The 24,747-nt window shown below is 36.9% G+C and overlaps 1 protein-coding gene across 8 annotated transcripts; it reads right to left on the reverse strand.

Annotated features, from left to right (window-relative positions):
• Positions 1–5,594: 5,594 nt before the first annotated feature.
• Positions 5,595–10,054, reverse strand: LOC114261204 (uncharacterized). 8 transcript variants are annotated; one of them, XR_014349152.1, is made up of 6 exons: positions 9,664–10,035; positions 8,845–8,911; positions 7,035–7,163; positions 6,790–6,838; positions 6,224–6,268; positions 5,595–5,861 (listed from the first exon to the last, which is right to left on the reverse strand). XR_014349152.1 is itself a non-coding variant. In XM_028201433.2 (5 exons), the coding sequence occupies exons 1-5, from the start codon at positions 9,934–9,936 to the stop codon at positions 5,795–5,797; spliced, it is 501 nt and encodes a 166-aa protein (XP_028057234.1). In that variant the 5' UTR covers positions 9,937–10,054; the 3' UTR covers positions 5,595–5,794. The 8 variants fall into 8 exon arrangements, 2 of the variants coding, with proteins under 2 accessions (XP_028057234.1, XP_028057233.1); XR_014349151.1 differs by having other exon boundaries at positions 7,018–7,163; positions 9,664–10,034; XR_014349149.1 differs by having other exon boundaries at positions 7,035–7,176; positions 9,664–10,034.
• Between the last annotated feature and the right edge of the window lie 14,693 nt (positions 10,055–24,747).

The raw sequence follows: 24,747 nt of genomic DNA on the forward strand, positions 1-24,747 counted from the left end.
TGTTTAATTTTTGTTAATATGTGTTACAATATGATTGGTTTATAAATTAATTTTATATTATTAAAATAAAATTTTAAATTTAAATTCTTCCTTAAATTATATTACTATAATTGGAATGAGATCAATATTCATTCCTTAATTTATGCATATTATATTGAATTATAACATAAAATTTTAAATTTAAATTCTTCTTTAAATTATGTTATTACAATTAGAATGAGATTATAATTCACATATGTCATAATGATATGTCCTAATATTATTAGTCTAAAGATAATATGTCATTAAATACACGTGTTCAAATTATTAATCGTTATTAAAAGCTTATATATGTATATATTGGTTTTAAATTTTACAAATTTTTTTATGTCCTTTTAAATTACAAGAACTTGAACAATAAATTTTTTTTAATACAATTTTTTTAACAAAAAGACAAAAACATTAAGAACATGAATGATTTTTTTAACATTGCCAAATATGATGGATTCTATTAAAAAAAAAATCATTTTGATTGTCAATTAAACAAGTTAAAATAAAAAATAATATTTTTTTTAGCTTAAATAGTAAGAAGTGAGTTTTGCTAAAATTAAAAAGAAATAAACATTATATTCCGGTAAAAGTGATGGTTCGGGAAATTTATTTTTTTATATAATAAAAAAATTACATGTGATAATTTATTCTTCTAACAATGCTACAAGCTCATACTTTCGCCTACAATGGCGCTGTTTGGGATTCCGAAAATTAGGCTATTATAGCCTCATTTGATTTTTTAGCCCAAAAGCAACACTGTGCATGGATTTTCAAAAAAAAAAAAAAAAGAAAAAAGAAAATAGGCTGCTGCCGGACAGTGTTGCAGCAAGGGCGAAATTACCATTTTGCCCCTTTATATCAATTTTAAAAAATAAAAAGTTAGGGATAAATCTGTCATTTTAAATTTAAACATCATTTCAACACACTTTTCAATACAATAACTCAACTAAAAAATCATCTCATCTTCCCAAACACAAAAACTAAAATAGCTACTAAAATAGCCAAAAAGCCAAATAGCCTACTAAAATAGCCACTTTCCAAACGAGGCCAATGATGTGGCAAAGGAGTTGAGTCCTATATCATTAAATTTAGAGCAAATTAAGAGATGACACTTACGATACCACATCATTGTGGGTATTTTTGTAAGTGTCAAACATTTTTTTTTATTATTCATCTAGACTTTTTTAGCACTTGTGAAACATGGTGGATTCCGGTTTTTTTTTTTTTTTTTTTTTTTTTTTTTTTTTTTTTTTTTTAATCTCAATTGTCAATTAAACAAACTAAAATGAAAAATGAATTTTTTTTTTACTCAAATTGCTAAAAAGTAACTTTTGCCAAAACAAAATAGAAATAAATGTTATTTTTCTGTTAAAAGTAATGATTCGTGAAATATCTTTTTTATATTAAAAAAATGAGGGCTATATGTGATAATTTATTGGTCATCTAGAATTATTTTTAGATCAAATGAGAATACCATTCTAAATTTTCTTCTCACCTTTTTTCTTATCCAGATACTTTTATTTTGTAAGAAATTTAATTTTATTATATTTAAATTATTTTATACCATTATAAAATGTCATTTTTTTAATATCAACTTATTTAATAATCCCTTTCTAAAAGGAATATTTTTTAAACATAATAAAAAAATTCTATTGAAAAAACTAAAGCATATTCATTTTGCTTTTGTTCATTAATATTAAACTTTTAATTAATCTTATTTATTATTAAAAAATAAATTAGCAAATAATTTTATATATTTATATATACAATTTTGTTTTGATTGCTTACTATTTATTATATCGTTTATGTTTCTTAATTACCTAACATAAATAATAAATACTTTATTTTCTCCACTAATCATATTATCATAAAATATCACGTGACGGTATTCTCAGACTACCGAATAATCAACCCCACCCAACCCGGACCCCAGTTCAAACCCCCCAAACAAGTTTTTTGTTCTTGTTTTGTAGTGATTTATTTCAAATGGCCTCGTTTGTGAACAAGCTATTTTAGTAATTTTTTGACTTTTTACGAAAAGATGTGCAGAAAAGTAGAGAGGTGATGTGACTAGTTTTAGTTGGCTTTTTTACTTTTTGGCTAAAAATTGTTGGAGAGGTAATGCCCAAACCATTTTGGTTTTGATTTTAAGAGATCATATAGTTCTGCTGTAGCTTATGATGACAAGCAAGGGTTGAATGATACGGAATCTATTACGATCTCACGTCAAAACAAAATATAATTAGCCTTGTTAGTATAAATTATCTGAGGGGTAAATTACCAATAGACTTTACTTTCGGAATTTATTACCCATTAAATTTTATTGATAAATTTATCAAGTGATAAATTTATCAATTTCTCTTATTTTTATAAATAAATTTACAGTAATAAACTTATCAGTCAAAGTATGTAAATAAATAAGTCTAATTAATGAGACTGGTTAGTAAGTGCTTATTTGAAATTCACTAACAATTTTTTGGTTTTTAAAGGTAAATCCTATATAAGAGATCTGTATCATTTAATATCAAAGCATGGGGACATCACCAAAATTTCGAAAATCTTGTGATGAAAATCTTAAAAAACAATATAATATATCTAGGAGGTGATGGGAGACATGGCCAATATTTTGAAATTCTTATTGTCCATTACAAAAATACTATGTATCATGAAAATTTATTTCAAATTTTATTCTAAAAATGAATGTATTTTGTAAATTTAATATTTTTGCTCTGAAAATAAATGTATGTGTAAATTTACAATTAAAGAAACCTCTGAATAAATGTATGGTGTAAATTTATGAGTGCGTATCATATACACTTATTATGTATTTTTATAGTGTATGTTATATATTTTTATAATAAAATATTACGTAATTTTTTAGTAGAAATACGATAATTTGTGATTCGGAAATAAAATTACGCATTTTGTGATAATATTACATATTTTTTTATCCAAACATCTTTTAACCAAAACATTTATAACATTATCACAAACACGTAACATTACTACAAAACACGTAACTTCATTTATAAATCATAAATTGCCTTAACTCTACTAGAAAAAAATAAATAAATTTTAGCACAAATACATAATATATACTACAAAAATAATAATGTATATGATACCCCACCTTTTAAGCTGCGTGTAGCATAGCATTACCTTTTTTTTTTGATCCATCCATTGCCTACCCTCTCTGGGTCGTCTGTCTTGTGCCTTAATTCCATCACCTTCATATTCAAACCGATTGATATCAACAAAACACAAATAAATTGTAATTATTCAATATCTTTCTTCTATGTATCAACATATTTGTATGTACAAACATCATCATAAAAGAAATAGAAACTAATGGAGGTTTTGATTAAGGAAAGTGGATAACCTTGAGGGTAAATTCAACTGGTGACTACAAATATTTATAATTTAATATGTAGAGATGTGTGCCTTAGAAAAGTTTCTCACCATTAAAAAAAAGAAGAAATTATTGGATGCTTGGAACTATATTTGCAAAAGAATTTACCAAAAAAAACTGTAACCGAGAATTACTTTAATATATATATATATATATATATTTTGGGAGATGAATAGAAATAAATCTAATCGGCAAACAGAATACATCCAAGCCCATCTTTGATGGGCTAGATTTAGCCAAGACCTATTGGACTCAAACAAGTCATTGTCGAGTAGATACAAATGGGATGAAAAACATGCCGAGTTAAGGATACCTAGACCGTGTGTTTGAGCCGAGTATATTAGATAAGTCGGCATGACCCCTTTAGGTGGGCCTAGAATGTCCTCTTCTGAAAAGTATAATAGGAAGATGGGCCTTGACATAATGATGATAAAGGGCTAAGCTTTAGGAGAAAATATCAAGGTAGCAAAGGCTCTTCTTTCTAAAGAAACTACCTTGCTCGTTGGAGTGCTAATTCAGGCACCACCGACCAGATTTTTTCTTTTGTTTCAGGTGACATCTTAAGGATCTTTCAAGAGTTTGTTTGGATTAAAGGAGTATTTCAAAAGCACTCCCCACATATGTATATATAAATATATATCTTTTAAATAATCGTTTGGATAGTTGAACACATTATTAGGATCACCACATTGTGTTTAATTTACACATTGAATAAATACAAATCGGTTTAATAAGACTGTGTCTTATTGATGCAATTGGACTGTAAAGAATATTATCAACAAAATTAAACAAGCGATGTAACCAAATGTTTATTTTTTATTTTAATTTTTTTAACTTTAAATTATAATAAGTATATTATATAGGGTAGCTAGGGTTTATACTTTATACAATTAAGTCCTTTTCCTTCACATGTTCTATTGATTCTTGAAGTGGATGTGATTTAGGTAGATTTCCCCCACATTCTCTCTCTCGCTCTCTCTCTCATTCTCATGAATTGTTTTGTAATAGATTAGTTGCCCTTGGGAATTTTGCTGTATTATGAACTTGTATAATAATGACTTGTCCTTGTTGTATGCTCTTTATTTGCACTAATGAATGTTATCTTGACAAAAGTAGGAACAAAAAAAAAACAAAAAAAAACCCCAATCCACCTTCCCCTTTTTTTTAAGTAAGTTTTATTTTCTTTGTTTTGTAGTGATTAATTTCAAATTGAGAGATAATCATATGCCAACCCATTTTGGTTTCATATGAGTTTATGTAATTCTACTGGAGTGGAGCTGAGGATAACAGGTAAGGGTTCAATTATGCGGAATCTATTATGGTTTCACATACGAACAAAATATAATTAGCCTTAGTAATATAAATCATCTGGGATCCCTCTTCTTGTAAACTGACTTTCAAAAGTGAATTCTATTTTAAGAGATTTGTATCATTTAGTATCAAAGCATTGGAGACATAACCAAGATTTTCAAAATCTTAAAACACAATCATAAATCTAGAAGTGCATTAGAGACATGGCTAAGATTTTGAAAATCTTATCATCGAGTTACAAAAATGCTATGTACCATGGAAATTTATTTCGAATTTTACTCCAATGAATGTATATATTTAACATAAGTGAAATCACAGAATGAATATAATCCGTCTATTCACTTTTTTTGTTAATTTTTATAAACATGTAGTATTGTTGATTGAATTAATAGCTTGATTTCCATTCTTGACTAAAAGATTTTAAAAAGCAAAACATTGCTATGTTTGAATCTTGATATTGTTATGGAGTGAAGGTATTTTAGAGAACACAAAACTAAGAGATTCAAAGAAGGAAACATTGCTTTGCTTTTTTTGATCCCTCCATTGCCTACCCTCTCTGGGTTTTCTCTCTTGTGCCTTAATTCCATCACCTTCATATCCAAACAAATTGATATCGTCGAAACAGAAACAAATTTGTCATTATCCAATATCTCTCTTTTATATCGACATATTTGTATGTACAAACATCATCATAAAAGAAAATAGAAACTAATGAAGGCTTTTGATTAAGGGAAGTGGATAACCTTGAGGGTAAATTCAACTGGTGTCATGAAATTCTGATATTCCAATTTTGACCTTTAATTATGCATAAATATCAGCCATAAAAACCATAATAAATGAACAATTTGAGGATAATATTGGTATGGAACAAAATCCACACAACACCAATAGCCTTCTGCCTTCATATATTAGTATAGAGGTAATATCAACCACACTGAAACAATCATTAAAAAAATAATCAAGTAAACTAGCACATCACAGGTACAAAGAAATTTGAAGAAGCAATCTTTGTAACTGACAAAATCAGTGTCAAGAATATCACCATCATGGAAGACGGAGGAGCCTATTCACAGCCGAGTCCAAAGTATCTACGTTCTTCCTCAGAATTTTTCTTTGCAAACATCAAGGAAGCAAATCCAATGGAACTGCAGAGTGAAAATCTTTGTATAGATGAAAGATTACATCGAATGCTACCAAGGTTTTGAAGTTCTGATTCAAAATTCAGAATATTAGCTTGTCAAAACTTGGCATAACACCAATGAACCACCAAGAAAGTTCTTTGGCCCTTGATGTCAATATGTGCGAGAGTGTTATTAATGTACGATTGAAAAAATGAAATAAATAAATAAAAATGAAAAGGGAAAAAAGAAGGATGTCAATCTCTCTGGTCTTGAACCTTAGAAATTTATCATACAAGAAAGGAGTAGGGAGAAGCAATATATATAAAGTAAGCTCAAGTAAAACCAAGGATACAGTTGTGTGGCTAGACTATCCATGCCTTTTATTTCCTCATTTAATCTGCAAACAAGCAAGTTCCACAAGAAAGAGTCAGTGCAAATGCAAGTTCCTTTATATGTAAAATGATAATATTTGATGTCATAATGAAGGCACTGAAGTTCAATCCCCAAGGAGTAGCAGCTCCCACATTTATATCTGAAGTTCCAGTTCTAGATTTGATTTAAGATCCCTGAAACTCTCGAGTCACCAACTGGCTGCAGAAGTACAAAATGACACAGGCAACAACCAACCTTCCTCCCAACGAAATTTATCAAAATTTATTCCTTTTCTTTTCCTTTCATTTTGGCAGTACTTCAATTTTAAATTTTAACTAACTACTAAAAAGTTTGCCTTAGATATTGCCACAAAATGTATATTGTCGCACAGTTATTGTCAAGCTCCAGTTTCCATAACTTCCCATGTAAATGCCATTAGAACCAAGCGCAAAACATCCTTTCTGAACAGTAGTTCAAAATTGATCAAAACATGCTTAAAAGTTATCAGGATTTATCAAAATGGCAAGGTGAAATCAAATTATTTACCTGAGACAGGAATTTATATAGCGATTCCCTTTTGTTGCTGCATCAAGTGCTGCAAAAGAAGAATAAAATTCAAGTCAGAGGATCCAAAATATAGGACAGCAACAATTGGGTTTAATAATAATTAAGGATGAAATATAAAAAAAGTGAGCCTCGTGTGTGTGTGTGTGTGTGAGAGAGAGAGAGAGAGATATAAAAAGTCACAAGGAGAAACTAATGCAGAAACAAAACCTCAACCAAAAACTAACTGTTGTTTTGCTACTATCACCAAGCTCTTCTGTAAGGGCAACTGGGCAAGTGATGGAAAGGTAAAGAATAAAGCCTGGCACTGGCAGCAGAATCTCTGCAGCCATGAAGTGGAAGCCGCAAGAGAGAGTCTACGGCCAGACACTACCAAATTAAAAAATGAATATACTCAATGTTGAGAACTTTTCATTAAATTGAGATGGTACCAAATATAATACAAAAACAAAAATTGAAGCCCTAAAGGAAATGCAGTCAGTAATATTGTGCATTCACTTATAGTAAGATGAATGAAGTCTTACAAAACTACACTACAAGTATCAGCACCAATTCCTTCCAACCACACTAGGGTGAAGCAACCATAACATGTTAACCACCCATAACCTTCCTAAACCACCACAGGAATTTAAATCCTAGACTTTTCTAGTGAGCTTCAACTTGTATTAGAGAACTGTCATGCTAAATAACTGTTTCAATTCGGCTAGTAGTATATTCTTTTGCATTCCTCTGTTCAACAAGAGAAAGCAGGCAGAAAGATTGCAAAGAACTTAATTCCTTTTTGCAATAAATTTTCCCTTCTCTTCTCTTCTTGTGTCAGGCAACCTATGAGCACCTTAGAAGCCATAATCATACTGGATTGCAGACCGATGCCATGGAGGGAAATGACAATTATATGGATATCCTATATTTTTGTTGGAACAATCTTCAGTATAAAATAAATAACTAGAAATAAATCAAATAAACAAAATAAATTACTTACAAAATTCATTTACCGAAACAACTTAAGAACACGAATGAGTGTGACACTATGTCCTTAAAACAGATTCGCCCTGCTCAGGTGCTTACGGAATAATGGCGTTCATCTCCCAAGATATAAGGATCTTTCACAGATTGTATTAGCACTAAAAACAATTTGTTTCGGCGAATTAGAACCTGTGTTCTATACTCTTAGAATTTTGTCTAAAATTAATAATATGAAGAATATATATATACAAGAGAGCAAAATGGAAGACAACAAGAAAATTTTCGAATTGAACAAACTACTGGAAGAAGGTCTTAATTTATAGGCAAATTGGTGCCTTTTCGAAAGACTTGAACAGGTGCAATTTTGAACTAAACAGGTGTAATTCAAACTGAACAGGTGCAGAATTCAAACTGAACAGATATAGAATTCAAATATGTTTGAAACAGTTGAATTCAAATTTGGCGCAAAATTTGAATTAATTCCGTTCAGAAATTCAAATAATTTTCCTACAAAAATTCAAATGAATTTTGTCCAAAAAATTGATGTCAGGACCCGACCCACAACCCACACCCGGTGCCCGTGTGGTGGTTTGAGCCAAAGCCCATTTTGTCCATAACTCCTTCCTTCTACAAATTTGAGATGCCCTTGGGGCCCAACTCAAGTTTGTCCACCTAGAGCTTATATACACACACAAGCTCTGTTAAAGTTTCAATGTGGGACAACTATTTTAAGGCAACCCACATTTGACTCTTTAATTTCCCATTCCATAAACTCAAAAACGACTTCAAGTTCCCATTCACTTAAAAATAGTTTTGACGAACCGTGTGACTTGCCATGCGGTAAGGAACACGTCACCTCTTTGGACCCACCCCAAAAGACGTGTGGGCCCTACTCAAATTTAGGCTCAAAGAAGGCCCAAAACAAGCCTTAAAAAATCCTTATAAAAACCATAATTTCCAACAATTTTTAACACAAAAATTCAATTACTCTCAATTCTACCAAAACATTTTGAGTTTATTAAACACATAAATATATAAAGCACAATATCAATCACTATAATCACAATTTACCACATTCTTGAAGTCGGCCTGCAGCATCACTGAAGCATCGCATATGGTCAACTGAAGTGCTTGTTACCTGCAAAATATTGCTTTGTGTCACCAGATAGACACAATCTTCAATCAAAAAAATCCAATTTCAACTCCATAGAAATTAAAAAATCCCTACTTCATACATATTTTGACCATGTTTATTTGACTTAATAGATTATCAAACTGACACCTATAATATATACAATCTTTTAAATTCTCATACAGCTTACTTCAGGTCTCTAGTCTAGAATCCAAATCCACTATCATCTACCACTTCAACAATGTCAAACAAACTGCAAACATCAATTTTTCAGTCAACAGTTTTGCCATACCAAATAAGGAAAAATGGTTCACCGTAAAGTTGCAATAAAGATATCCACCATCAATTTTTGCTGGAAAATCGGTTCCTAACTAAAGAAACAGAACTCTTCCAAGAGCAAGTCCTCATTTTCAACCAAAACCAAATGCACAATTTTCCATTTTTATCCCTCTTCAAATGAACACAAAATCTGAGAATATGAAACTAACAATTACACAAACTTGGATCAGAATATATTCATAAACAATTGAATTATTCCCCCACCATCACAATCAAAATTTTCCCGTCTAAAGAAACAGAACAGTTCGAATTGAAAAGGCCTCATTTTTATCCTTCTGTCAGTGAAGACATAATCTAATAATATGAAACTAGCAATTATAGAAACTTGGACAAGACATTTCATAAACAATTGCGGTGAATAACAAAGAAGTAGAAGAAGATTATACAAAATTGACTGACTGACTGACTGACTGACTGACCTCGGAGAGAGCCAAGCGTAGGGAAGCGAAGAGAGAGGTGAAGCTGTCGGCGATCGCCACCGAGTCTCTCTCCACGACCTCCAGAGCACTCAGAATCTCCTTCTGATCCAACGATGTCGATTTCGATATTCCAATTTCATCAACTCCCACTTCATCCTCAACATCTTCTTCTTCTTCTTCTTCGTCTAACTGAGAATTCTGCTGAAGTGTCGGCTCTTGATTGGCCTCGGCTTCTGAGACTAGGGTTTCATTCGTCGCTTTCTCTGATTCCATCGTTTCCCGGCGATTTTCTCACTCAAAAGTTAATTAATCGACGCTCAAAACAGGAGAAATTATTGGGGAAGGTGCTCTTGTTGTTTTCTAATTTTTATTTATTTTTTAAATTTATCCTAAATTATCATTTCGCTTATTTAATGGCAAATAAAAAATCCACTACGTGTTGGCGGTATAAATTGTAAAAGTCAATCGCAGAATGACACGTGGCATTTGAAGGGCGATTTGGAGAATTAAAGCAAGTCTCCAATCAAAGACAGACACGTAGCAGTTCATATTGATAGTATCGGATCTGTGTAGCATCTGAATAGTTAAGAGACGCGAGATGACGTAACCTAACGGTTACCTACAGTTTAAATTCAAATTCAGAAGGATAGCCTAATTGCAAAAGAGGCGTAGTGGGAGCTAGTTGAGCGAAGCCATGACCAGAGATTGTGGAAACGTATTTCGACGGTTAGAAGGCCACTTCGACAGTTATCACTAAAGAGCATAAATAGCAGAGAGGGCTAAACAGAAGAGACCCAGACTCAGATCTAGAAACTAGTCATTTACTTCATATTTTCTTTTCAATTATTTACATTTCCAGTTCTTTACATTTCCAGCACTTCAATTCCTATACTGCACTTCAATTCATAGGAGTAGTTTTTTAGTAGTTTGTTACTGTGAACCTTGTCGAGACTGGGTCATTGTAACTTCATTGTAAGTTTTCATTTGCTTAATGAAATTCGATTTCTGAATTATATTTACGTGTTACTATTCATAACTTTCTCCTAAAACAAGCCACTAGTAAAAGTCCTCTTTATTGAGGCTGAAAGAATTTCAACACAATCGCTTGATAATTAGTTGGCAATTATAACTTCTATAAGGATTAATTGATCTTTGCTGGCATGCTTAAATTTACACCATTAACCCTCAAAAGCCAAAAAAGCCAACATATTTTTGGCTCGCCCAATGGGACTATTAAAAATGGCTAGACGTAGGTGTAGAGGGAGAGGTAGAAATACCTAACCTAGAAGACAATGTGATGGATGCACCTTTCCCATTAGATCCTCCAAAAACGGTCGAACAAACCAACACTTATATATGTCCAATACACTGGACAGGGTCATGAGACTGGACCTTCGAATGTTCCTTCTACCTAACCACTGAATCCGTGGGGAGATTTAGTAGATACTATGGGACAACAACTAATGTATACAATGGAAAGATGGGCAACATCCTTTTTGGATCGAATGAATTCTTATCAACCAACTACTGTAAAATAAACTGAAGAAAATGTAAATAGTCCTCAGCGACGATTGCCTCGAGATAAACAACCTATGCAAAATAATGGACAAGTCAATGGTCAGACTAGTAGTCACAACCATGAGAGGCCAGCACCTGTGCCTTAGTCATGGTATGAAATTCCTTCGAGACCAATGGCCACTTAGAATGCACCATTCTTTACCAACGAAACTATACAATTTGGTGGATCTGAACCAGCCTAGGGTAATGGCATGAGGGCATTTCCAAATCCTATGTTGAGAGAACATGCCTGGCACAAGGGGTTTCACCAACCCTGTGTTTGAGTTTGCACCTGGGGGGTTAGAAGGATTTCTTGCAATTAGAAGAGAAACAACACTTACTTCTCCTCTTGTGGTACCTTTCGCAGGACCTTTCGCAGGGCAGGCCCCAAGAGGCCAGCCATACCTTCAACAGCAGCCAGTACAACAGGGACAACCAGCCCTGAATGTACCCGTGTATGGACCAAGAGGCCCACAAGCACATGGTGTTCTTCCAAATCCTGTGTTTGTCCTTCCAGTAGTGGTTCAACGAGCACAAAATATGGTTCCAAAGGACCAAATGCTAATATAGTTAGAGAAATGTGTGGACCTATGGCTCGGGGGGTTCAGACACTAGTATATAGAAAACCTTACCTAGAGTGGGTAGATAGGGTACACGAGAATCCTAGGGGGTTTAAAATACCAGACTTTGCCCTCTTTTATGGTAATGGAAATCAGTCAACAGTGGAACACATTGCTAGGTTTATAAGCTAATGTGGTGAGTTTGCTAATAATGATTACATCAAACTGAGACTTTTTTCAAGTTCTCTAACTGGAGCAGCCTTCGTATGGTACATAAACCTTACACCTAGCTCTATCCAAAGTTGGCAGCAAATGAATGAAGTTTTTCATGCCCAATTTTTCCAAACAAAACCTGAAGTTTCTGTGGCAAACTTGGCAAGATTAAGCCAAAGGCCTGATAAGAAGGCTGGTCAATTTATTACCAGATTTAAAAGGGTACGAAACAAATGCAGGGTCATGCTACCAGAGTCTGGATTTGTAAGATTGGCTCAGAATGGCTTGGAATTTAGGCTTCGAAAAAAGTTTGTTTCAACTGAGTTTCGAGACTTAGTAGAGTTAACCTATAAGGTGTCTAGATATGAAACTTTACTCGAGGAAGAACAAGATCGAAGTAATGCATCATATAAAGCCTACTATAGGGACCCTAATTATGAAATTGATGCAGTAGAAATAGTAGGAAAAGAACCTATGACTTGTGAGACATTAATTTAGAAAGACAGCACAATAGACCAGCAGTTTAAAAAGAAAGACCTGCATAGGAAGTATTCTTTTGACTTAACAAAAGTAGATGACATTTTTTATTATTTGCTTGTAGCAAATTTCCTAAAGTTACCAAAGGGAGTCAAGATTCCTACCCTAGAAGAACTTAAAGGAAAACTATATTGTAAATGGCATAATTTTTGGTCCCATTCAACTAAAAACTGTATTGTTTTCCAGGACAGGATCTAAGAACAGATTCGAAAGGGAAGGCTAAAGTTTCCAGCCAAGTCTGAGAAAGCTATGGGAATTGACACCAACCCATTTCCAGAAATTGGAAAGGTTCTAGCCAATGTTGGCATGCCAGATTTCCAAAACCTATCCCTGAAAGAATTGGAGGAAGTCACTATGCAGATGCATGTGGCTAGCCATGCTACTCTCAAGAAGAACACAAGAAGCTCACCAGCTGATGGACAAAGCTCTGCAGGCCTAATAGAAAGCTCTAGTGAAGAGATGTTGGATGATGACTCTCTCGAAGCTGCTATAGTGCAGAGAATATGCCCCAGGTGCAGAATGTGTTACAAGTGGTTGAAAGGGCTCCCAGTTGATAGGAAGCAACATTACAAAGAGGTGTAGTGGGACCGAATAACCAGCACTCATAACAAGAGGCCATACCCAACTGGCCCCAAACAACATTTGTCCTTGGTAACTCCACCAGACACCAGGATGCAGTCAAAGGGAAAGAGGCCTCTGTATAAAACTAAGTCACCCAATTATTACAGAGTAGACAACCAGCTTGAAATGAGGCATGGATTCAGTACAAGCATGGGACCAAGATTGATAATTGGCCTCCAAAGACTGCTTCGAAGACTGCTTCAAAGAGTGGGGTAGTAGATCCAGTAGCTAGACCAGTGGGCTCATGGGTCCCAGGAGTTCCAGATTGGTTTGTCATGCAAAATAAACCTAAGGAGATGTCAACTCAAAGAAAGGTTTTTGGAGACCAGGGAACAATGATCAAACCTCCCTTGGTGGCTTCAAACAGCTGGATGTTATTAAAGAATCCAAAAACAAAGGAGCCGGATGTGGTTTCTACAATTTCTAGGTCTTAAAGAAGGAAGATCCAACGAAGATACACCCAGTATTAGAAGGATCTGAAAAAAATTGGAGAGAGCACTTCCATGGCACAAACAAAGGATCAGACAGATGGAGGGATAGGTTCAAAGCCTGTTCCCAAGATCAAGAGGAGTGCCAGCATGGAGAAGTTGGCTAAAGTTCATGCTGAACTAAGGGCCAAAGAAAAATCCAGTTTAGCAGGCCTCGAGAAGGCTTTAATAGAAAGCGACGATGAAACGGATGAACGGACTGAACTAGGCCAAGAGAGAACATTGGCTGAAGATGGAATATTTGAGGCTTTCATAGCTGAGCAAACCTTTTTGGTTAATAAGCCAACGGAGGTAAATCACTAACAGGCTGTTTTAAAGGAACCTGCTAGCACAGAGGTACCAGAGTACAGCATGGAAGATGTTTCCGAACTAACTGAATAAGTTAGTTTGGGAGAGAAACAAGTACAACCAGCAGTTCAGTTTGGCTCATTTCCTCTAGTGTCAGTAAACATGGTATATATACTGCCACAGGAGTTCCGGGCTGAAGATGGAAACCAAGAAGGTCAGGAAGATGACCCTATTCCAGTTTCTAGTGAAGATTCACAGGTTAGCATGATTCAAGATGAGTCTGAAGTGGCCACGCCAATGGAAATTGAAGATGAAAGTGAGGAGGTGAGAGGAGAGTATTAATCTCTCGTATCCCTTCGAGTACCCTACAACATTTATGACGTAGCACATTAAGCCCTTGTATATCAAGGCTTATTTCGATGGGATACAAATGAACAGGATGTTAGTGGATAATGGGATAGTAGTGAACCTACTTCCGAAGTCCTCTTTGAAGAAATTGGGAAAAAGAAACCCCAGACTAATCCCAACCAGCACAACCATTGCTGGTTTCACTAGGGATAAGCAAATGGCTCAGGGTATCCTGCCCATTAACTTGAGTGTGGGAACTAGAGATTGCATGACAGCATTCTTTGTTATAGATAGTAATGCCAAGTATAATGCTTTATTTAGCAGGGATTGGATCCACACCAACAAATGTGTGCCTTCCTCTCTACATCAGAAAATGATGATGGCCCTATGCAATGGAGAGACAGAGGAGATCAACGCAGACCCTCAACCCTTTATCACTTGTGCTGATTTTGCAGAGGCCAAGTTATATACTGAAGGAGTGACACCACTCAGTATATTGAGAAAACCTGATGGAACAGCTGAAATGACGGTTGATAAGAAAATAGCACACCTGAAGCACTTAATGCAAGAGAGTGCTGATGAAGAGTTCGTCACCAAGGATAACAATGATGCCTGGTAAAGATAAGACCCAAGAAGCCAGACCCTTGGCCTTAGTCAAGTTTTCAGCATTGGACATAAAAGTCAATAGTCCAGAAGGTTTAGGAACAAGAGAGGGAAGCCATGGTGGTTGGCTGTAATCAGGAACAACAAAAGGTCAGGCCTTTAGCCCTTGATAAGTACTGTGCATTGGACATTGAAACAAAAGTCCAGGAAATACAGGAAGAAGAAGCCTTATGGACAGATTTTGTCTATGAAAAAGAAGGCAAAGATGTTGAACCAGAGAATGTGGGAGCAGAACAAAACAAAAAAATTGCTTCGAAGGCAGAAGAAGTCAAAGGAGAAGCATTAGTAAGTGCTCAAGTACAAGACCTCTTGGAAGAAGTCAATTTAGGAAAAGGTTCTGCACAACAACCCACTTATATTAGTGCTTGGTTAAGTTCTATTGACAGGAACTAGTTGTTGATAGTCCTAAAGCAATATAAGGATTGTTTTGCATGGTCTTATAATGAATTGCTAGGATTTGATAGGTCATTAGTGGAACATAGGCTCCCTATAAAGCCTAACTTCAAACCACACAAGCAGAAACCAAGACGGATGAGCCCTGAAGTGGTTCAGAAAGTGAAGGAGGAAATTTTCAGGCTCCTTAAAGCAGGCTTCATTAGAATAGTCAGGTATGTTGAATGGTTGTCTAACATTGTGCCTGTGGTTAAAAAGAATGGCAATATGAGGGTATGCATTGATTTTAGAAATATGAATTTGGCAACTCCAAAAGATGAATACCCCATGCCATTTGGTGGATCTATTGGTGGACAGTTCAGCAGGGCACATGATTTTTTCTATGATGGATGGGCATTTTGGTTACAACCAGATATGCATTGCAAATGAGGATGTCCACAAGACAGCATTTAGGTGTCCTGGGAATATTGGCACCTTTGAATGGGTAAAAATGCCATTTGGTCTAAAGAATCCTGGGGAAACATATCAAAGGGCAATGAATACTATCTTTCATGATCTTATTGGAGGATACCTAGAGTGTTAAATTGATGATATAGTTGTAAAGTCCCAGTTTATGGAGGAACACTTGGTTCACTTGGTAGCAGCTTTCGAAAGAATAAGAAAGTTCAAATTAAAGCTTAATCCTCTCAAATGTGCTTTTGGTGTATAGCTGGAAACTTCTTGGGGTATGTAGTGCACAAGAATGGAATACAGATTGATCAGAATAATGCCAAAGCCATCATTGAGGCCAAACCTCCATCAAGTAAGAAAGAAGTACAAAAGTTCTTTGGTCAGGTTAATTTTCTTCGAAGATTTATTCCTAACACTGTAGGAAAAACTAAAGTATTTTCTTCTCTGTTAAAGTTGAAAGATGAAGAGGAGTTTGTGTGGACAGCAGAGTATCAAGCTGCTTTCGAAGGAATTAAAGCCTACTTGGCCAAGCCTCCAGTGTTGATGTTGCCAAGGAGAAGATTCATTGGGAGTTTTCCTAGCCCAGGACAATGAAGAAGGCAAGGAACAAGCAGTTTATTACCTTAGTAGGTTTTTAAATTCTTGTAAATGTAAATACTCAGCTGTAGAAAAACTGTGCATTGCATTATACTTTACAACAATAAAATTAAGATATTATTTTTGCTTATTGTTCTCTTGGTAATTGCAACCACGGACTTGGTTAAGTACATGTTATCTTAACCTATGTTGAGAGGAAGAATTGGCAAATGGATATTAGCTTTATCAGAATTTCATCTAGAATATGTCTCCTAAAAGGCAGTAAAAGGACAAGTTTTAGCTAACTTCTTGGCAGATCATCCATGTCAAATAGAAAGCCAGGAGATAATGGATCTTGATATGATCAATGTTGAGCCATGGCAAATGTGGTTCAATGGATCAAAAGCTAGTGGTTTGGTTGGAATTGGTGTTATAATTAAATCACCACAGGGGGTAGAAACCACACATGGTTTCAGAATGGATGAAATTACTTGTTCCAATAATCAAGCTGAATATGAAGCTTTAATAATGGGACTTGAGATACTTATTGGATTACAAGCTCATGCAGTTGATATATTTAGGGATGCTTAATTGGTAATCAACCAAGTAAAAAGAATCTTCAAGTGTCAAAGTGCAAACATGTTACCATATTATGTTGCTGCACTGCATTTGCTTTCTCAGTTTCAAATAGCCAATGTGACTTACATCCCAAGATTCATGAACCACAAGGCTAATGATGTGGCCCAAAAGGCTTCGAATTTCAGAAGAAAAGGGAATACCCAAATGGACATAAGTCAAGCAACATACCAGAAGTTAATACCACCTTTGGCTAAAAGGGGTATCGGTAGAAGTTAACCAGAATAACTTAGAAGAGCATGATTGGAGACATCCAATCATTCAATATTTAACTGGCTCATCTTCAAAGGCCAGCAGGAACATTAAACTATAGCCTGTGCAATATATAGTGTATAAAAATGCTCTTTACAAAATGGGGGCAGATGGGTTGTTGTTGGAATGTTTAGGGCTACAGAAAGCATTGACTACTATGGCTGAGGTGCATGAAGGTATTTGTGGTGCCCATCAGCCTGGTGTGAAGATGAAATGGTTGTTTCGAAGGCATTCCTACTATTGGCCAACCATCCTAAAGGATTGCATAGAGTATGCAAAAGGATGTCAGGCATGCTAGAAGCATGGCGTGATAAGGTATGTTCCGATAGCTGATTTGCATGTAGTAGTGAAGCTATGGCCATTTAAAGGATGAGCAATAGATATGATAGAGAGAATATATCCACCTTCTGCGAAGTAACAATGTTTCATTCTAGTGGCCACAAATTACTTCACTAAATGGGTCGAAGCTAAACTTTATAAGGCTGTGGATCAGACTGAAGTTATTGGATTTATCAAGGAATTGATCCATAGGTTTGACATCCCATAAACCATAATTGTAGATACTGGGACTGTATTTGATGGAAAGATGGTAAAATATTTCATAGTAGAGTTTGGAATTAGCCTTGTTAATTCCACCCCTTATTATGCATAAGCAAATGGTCAGGCTGAATCATCTAATAAATCCTTGAAAAAAGAAATACAAAGAGTTGTAGAAGACAATCCTAGGGATTGGCATAACTTGTTGTTAGATGTGTTGTGGGCCTATAGAACTTCTCCAAGGTCAAGTATAGGAATCACTCCTTATGCCTTAGTATATGGACATGATGAAGTGTTGCCTGTGGAAATTAATATTAAATCCTTGAGGGTAAAATGCCAGGACCAGTTAACTTCGGAGCAGTACCATCAAAGCATGTTCTTGGAATTAGAAAGTGTGGATGAAGCTAGAATTTTGGCATTAAATAGTATTCTTTTCTAAAAGAAGAGGGCAGCCAAAAACTATAATAAGAAAGTCAGGCACATTAGCTTTGATGAAGGTGATTTGGTATGGAAGATAATACTTCCAATAAGAATTAAAAGCCATAAGTTTGGTAAATGATCACCTAATTGGGAATGACCATATCAAATTCATAGAGTCTTGTCTGGGGGAGCATACCATCTGAGAAATCTGAACGGATATGTGCATCCCAAGAAAATTAATGACAGGTACTTGAAGCCTTATTATCCAACTATGTAGAAGACACAATGAGTGTAGAAAGTGCTAAATAATAGAATGATAGAGCATGATACACCCACATCGATAATGAAAGGTTTTTCATTTTATAAAGAATTAAATACATGTAGCCACAAATTGGCCTAGAAATTAGTACAGTGTTTCAATTGTTCCCTTACAATTGATTCTCTACTTCTAAGGGATGAGAACAACTGAATAGCTGTAGCCATGTCTTGTTTTTTGTCAACCAGCCTTTGGTTAGTAATTTGTAGCTTCTTGGCATTTCGATCCAAGGCTAGGTTGATTGCTGCTAGTTCCTCTTCCAGTTAAGCTTTCTTCTCCAATAGTTGGGATCGAAACTGGGATGCATAGCAGTATTGTCCCTTTAATTCAAACACTTCAGCATGGATGTGGGATACAAACTCCTTATCCTTCAACAGTTTTTCTTCTGCAGCCTTAGCCATTTGGCAGATATTGATGTAAAAGTCTATGGTGGCTGCTGCCTGAGATATGTGGCTTGAAAAGGCCAGATCAAATTGCTCAAAGGCCTGGCAACATTTAAGGAGCAAAGCTTTAAATGGAATCCTCGAAAATGTTTGCAGTAAATCCAAGCAAGTGCCCAAGTTCGCTCGAGGTAAAGAGGCTTCAGCAGCAGTAGAGGAGCTCTCAAAAATCTCTAGCAAGGAATCAATAAGGGTCAATGGCTCAGTCTCACTGCTTGGTACCCGAGCTGGTGAAGAAATGCCAAACAAGCTAGCTAGTTGAGCTTCGAAGATGTCTATCTCCTCTTATGACATTATTAGTACAGAGGGATTGTTGGTTGATGGAAGAGATGGAAGCATAGGAATAGGTGAAGGGGTAAAAGTTCCCCTCGCAAAGTCAATAGTCCTGGCTACCAGCAAGTCTAAAGAAGAGGGACTGGAGCTGGATGGTTGAAAAGAAATTGGTGAGCCACTAGTATCTTCCTTGCGAGTACCAGTTATCACTAAAGATGAAGTGACCCCTGGATTTCTCTGGTGATACAGGAGTAGCCATGATTATGGGAGAAGTAAAATGAGAAGAGAGGAAAGATAGATGGGGCAGGTATGGTGTTAAGCCTGGGCATAAGGAAGGTGGAATGCTTTGCTTTAAAAATGAAGGCATGGAGGATACAGAGTTGGGAAGCGGAAGTACCATCTAAATAGGCTCTATAATAATTGGCACTTCAGTATAAGCCTTCCTTGTTCCTTTTGAGACCAAAGAGGCCAATGTCGGAGGAGGAATGACTGCTGTTGCATAAATAGAAAATAGAAAGAAAATGTTAATTCTTTTTGTTAAGTCTTAAGAGGGAATCAAAAGGAGTTAAGGGAGAAATTACCAGCCTCAGAAGTTGTAGTGGTAATGATTGGAGAGCTGTGAAAGGCATAGAGCTCAGCAGTCTATTTTTTCCTTGCAGCCTCCCTTTGTAGTGCATCAACAGTAGCAGCTTCATCCTTAGTATTTCTTGCTGCCTCCTCTTTTCAGACCTCTGAAATGCTATAATTTCTTTGGAATGTTCTTCTTCCACAGCCTTAGCAGCTGCCTCGTGAATAAGATCACCAACAAGGTCAGAAGGAGAAACTGTTATTTTCTTCCTTCTCTTTAATGGTGTTTCTTTCTCTTTCTCTACTTCTTCCTCTTCTATGGGAGCCTCAAGTATCTCCTCTTCAGGATCAAGTAGAAGTTTTCTTTTCCTCTGTTGTTGCTGCTTGTCTTTGAGGATATTCAAAGCTTGAACTCTCTAAGGAAAGTCCTCCTGTGAAGTCCCTGCACCAAAGAGAGGCTATAAATAACTAAGTAAGGCATCATAAAGAAAAAAGAAAAAAAAGAGGGAGGCAACAGTGCACACCTTTCTTCGAAGCAGCTCTAGTAACTGTAGGAGGAGGAGATAGGGTAGAAGGAACAGTCCTTGCGACAACAGGATTAGGAGCTGGGATGCATGGGCAGTAGAGGAAATGATGATCCTAGTCCCCTTGGACTTGGCCTAAGGTACATCTAGTCCCACTAACAAATCCTGAGGAGGGATGGCCAGGTGCACCTCCATATTGGCCGTCCACCAATTCTGGTGTCTTTTCAATATATTGCCTTGAGGAATGAAGGGTAAGTATTCAAAATCAATCAAGTCTTGGATCAACTTGGAGGTTGCTTCCCCCAGTTTGGACCTTGGAACCTTTAGTTCTCTGCTTACAAGATTTGAGTTGGATTAGCTGCAGAGAGGGATAGGGATCCCCTGAGTGAATCCAAATTGCCTAGCGAATTGTGCAGGGTAGTAGGTGTAGACACCCCATTTTTGACCGTCCTCAAGACTTGGACGTCACCGTTTGAACACTCGGTGATTATCCATGTTTGTGTTCGTTTGGAGTTCCCGGAGGTCTCGGCTCGCGCACCTTGCCTCAGGATCTCCGAACTTGACTGTTTAGTGTCTGGTTTTACACCAAACACTTGTGTTTTGCCTTTGAGAGGCAGGGTAGGGCTTGTAGACCATCCCCACCCACCACCGGCAGTGGCTAGAGGCCACCGGCTGGTTTTTGCTATTGCCGGCCGGCACTATTTAGTGCCGGCCGGCACTATTTTGGCCAAAATGGCATTTTTGGCCGGCCGATTACTGTGCATCTGCTTTTGCAGATATTTTAAGACAGCTGTCTTGCTTTTGCTCCCCTCCATACACGTGTATGGAGGGATCTCCCTCTTATGAAGCTTGTCTTGTAAGCTTTACAAGACAAGAAGTGCCATATAGAGAGAGGTTTGGTCTCTTGGCTTGGGAGGTTAGAGACTTAGGATATTTTGAGAGCTTAGATAGCCATGGTTAAGCTCTGGTTTTAGGGTTTGAGTTGTATACACATTCTATCTCTCTTTCCCTCCCTTTTATGCTATAGGTGTTTTGTGTCTTACTATTGCACACAAACACCTAGTGTTTCACCTTTGTCTAGCTTTTAAGGTTCTAAGGGACTGATTTTGAGGTTTTGGTGTTGGATTCAAGCTAAGGAAGGCCATTGGAGCATCATTGTTGAAGAAGGCTTCAAGGGTAAGAATCTCACCCCTTTTTACCCCATTTTTGCATTGTATTTCTACCTATCTTAAATTCGTTTTTGAGCTTAGTGTATAATACAAAAAAGTTCTATTTTTAGGCCCTCTTTATTGTTTATTAAGATTGTTTCTTGGTTTGAGGGTAGTTGACCCCTCTTAGGCCTTGAAAGGCCTCATTTTGAGCCATTTTGTGCTAACTCCGGGATTTTGGTGTTGGGGTCTCTTCACCACTGAAATCTTGAGGGATTTCAGTGGTGAAGGTGATGCCTTGAAGTCCCAAGAAGGAGAGGGCCACCCCCTCTCCTTGTTGTCCTTGAAAAGGGCATGTTTTGGCCTCTTGAGGGAGCACCATGTTAGAGTGTGTATTGACCATGACTTGGCTGCTTTTTATGCTTAATATGTCATGTTATGCCTCTGCTTTTACTTGGCTTTGGTACTCCATGCATGCTTAGCATATTTGCCATGTAATGCCTTGTTTATGCCTTAATATGCCTTAGGTTGTTAGCCTTTGTTGGAGCATGTTTTAGGCTTAGTCTTGTGAAGATTATGTGCTTATTTTGACATGTTTTAGGTCTGTCCATAAGTGTTTGGATTGATTTTGGCATGCATCACATAGCCCCTTTGCATTTTGGCTTGTTAGCCTTAGGTATGTGAATGTATAGCATGGCATCTTTGCATTGTTTTGGTGATTTGGGACCACCCTACATGCTATTTCAGTCCCATTTTCATGCTTGCTTGATTACCTTGCATGCCTCTTTAATGCCTCATAAGCTTGTGTAGCAATGCTCCATGTTTTGGTGTTTATGCATGCTTTTGTTTTTGAGTCATTTGGATGCCATCTAGGTGGTCCTTGGGCCTTGTATTAATGTCCCGAAACTCTGTTTTTGGTCAATGAGTTCATGCCATGTTTGGTCTTGCTAGGTGTAGTTCAATACTCTATTGGTTTGCTTCGAGCATTTGGGCCATTTGTTGCATGCTTGGCTTGATTTATTGCTTGGTTTGGCACCATGTTTTAGCATGATTTCAATGCTTATGTTGCATGCTAATTAGTCCATGATTCCCCCTTTCAAATGTGTTTGAGAGTTGTTCAATTTATGCCTAAGTGTTGGCCTTTCAACATGTGTATGTGTGCATGTGTATTTGGTCCCTCATTATAACATTTTGGCCACTGTTTTGGGCCTTATTAGAGCTGCCCCAAATCATGTTTAAGACCACCTTAGCATTGGTTAGCATTGCTTCATGTTTGTTTACATGATTGCATAAGTTTGTTGCCATGCCATGTTGCATCCTTAGCTTGTATGCCTAGGTTGCATTGCATCTTGCATGCATGCCTTGTTTCTTGAATTGGTGATAGGAATTGGGCCTAGTTTGTTTGATTGGTTTGCATGCATTTGAAATCAAAGTTGCATACTTGGTTCTTTGGGCCATCATACATGGAAATGTGTGATTGGTGGTCCGAGAATCGAGACACATGCCCCTTTGAGTCACAAACATGATAAGGGACATGGTTGGTGCATATATGCCTTGAATTGTGCTGCCATGCTTTACCTTGCCCTCTGTTGCTGTCAATTGCAGGTTCTGCAGGCATCCTCTGCCGACCGGCAGTGTAAAGTGCCGACCGGCAACAATTTCTCTGCCGACAGATTCACCTTGTGCCGGTGGCCACATTTCATTGCCGGTGGCAATTCCATCTAGCCGGTGGTGATCCCCTCTATCCAAGGGAGCAGTCCTGAGGTTTTGACAACCTCCAAAGGAGTGAAGGAAAGAAAACAGAGGCAGCCTATGCATGGCGGCGCGTTTCCCGAGGCGGCTTTCCTGCTTTTTTTAGCTTACTTAATTTGTTAATTAATTAATTAATTTGTAATATTTATTTGGTCCCTCCGAGGGAGGGCGAATCTGTAATAAGTGTGTGTGAGTGGTGTGTATGTTTCCCAATCCCCACTTCTTTCTTCCCTTTTACTTACCTGCTTTGATGGTTAGTATTAGGGCACGTTTAAATTAGCATACCTTATGCTATGCATGCGTGCATCCATACATTTATATTACATACATTAGGCTCGGTACATCACGCTAACTGCATTTGTACTTCAAATTCTAAACTGAATATGTGATAGTTGCGCATTCTCACATGCCATGTTTAGGATAGCCGAGCCTATTCTAGCAACATTTTGTATGCGATGCATTAGGCACTTAACATGGACTTGGATCATGCATGTTTGCTAACGAGTTCTTTGTTTTGGCACGGAGTACGATGTAAGTATCTACGCTTTAGCATCCCGCATGCGTGTGAGTGTTGCCATGACAGTATGCTTGCCATGCGGCTAAATGCTTATGTGATAAATTGTTTGAATGCCTGTGGGTGAAGGTTGGATTGTTTGAGTTGGAAGAACTCATTGAAATCCGTGTTTTAGCCTACTTGCGAGTAGAAAATCCAAAATGTTTTTCAAAACAAACGGATATGCAATGCTTATTTCCAAATTAGGCAATCTAGTCTATACTTGTTTGTTGCGCGCATAACATAGTAATTCTAGGCTAATAAATGGAATAAGAACACATAATGTTTTCAAAATCGGATATCATGGTTAGTAGAGGCCGGTCTTCGGATCGGGCGAAAGGGGGTGCTCATAGCTGACCTTCCCCGATCGTACCCAAGCTCCTAAGCCGAGACAACTCCGGTGATGACGGACATGTGGCCTTCGGCACCGAGTCAGGGTTTCCTAAATTTTCCCATTTTAAAAATATTTAGGTGGCGACTCTATATTTGGCAAAGCAATCTATGTTTGGCACTACTTTTTCAAAAATCTGTTTCTCAAAACGATTTGCCAGATTTGGACTCTTTGGTTCAGATTAAGAACCGCGACAACCAAATCGCAAGTCCGAACTGTAGCAGCGAGGTCCCCCTCACGCGGGCGCGTCTACAGTAGGGCTAAAAAATATACTTATAAGCTCTAGGATTTATAGTGCCAATGAAAAGCTCCCTTGGAATCAGAATCGAAGCCCACATATCTTTGTGTTGAGGCCTAGAGTAGGACTTGTCACCCAAAAAGGCACTCAGCCAGGCTGGTCCAATGTTGGCTTCGAAAGGACAGAAAAAGAGGCTAGAAGGGGAAGCTGGAAGTTGATGGAAAAAAGAAAAATAGAAGGCAAAATTGGAAGGGTAAAGAGAGACCCTGTCAAACTTCATGCCGTAAGAGGTAGGGTCTGGTGACAGAAATCTTAGACATTTAGAGTGCAAGTCAGTGGAGTA

Source organism: Camellia sinensis, chromosome 13 (genome assembly GCF_055761805.1).
Source record: "Camellia sinensis isolate YWXY chromosome 13, ASM5576180v1, whole genome shotgun sequence".
Lineage (NCBI taxonomy): Eukaryota > Viridiplantae > Streptophyta > Magnoliopsida > Ericales > Theaceae > Camellia > Camellia sinensis.

What these genes read in the sequence shown, in the direction of transcription:
- LOC114261204 (XM_028201432.2), bottom strand. Translation starts at nt 9,936, where the DNA reads ATGGAATCAGAGAAAGCGACGAATGAAACCCTAGTCTCAGAAGCCGAG. An exon ending in TATATAAATTCCTGTCTCAG is followed by an intron (nt 6,269 to 6,789) that starts GTAAATAATTTG and finishes GCTTGTTTGCAG; the next exon opens with ATTAAATGAGGAAATAAAAG. An exon ending in GATAGTCTAGCCACACAACT is followed by an intron (nt 5,911 to 6,223) that starts GTATCCTTGGTT and finishes ATCTATACAAAG; the next exon opens with ATTTTCACTCTGCAGTTCCA.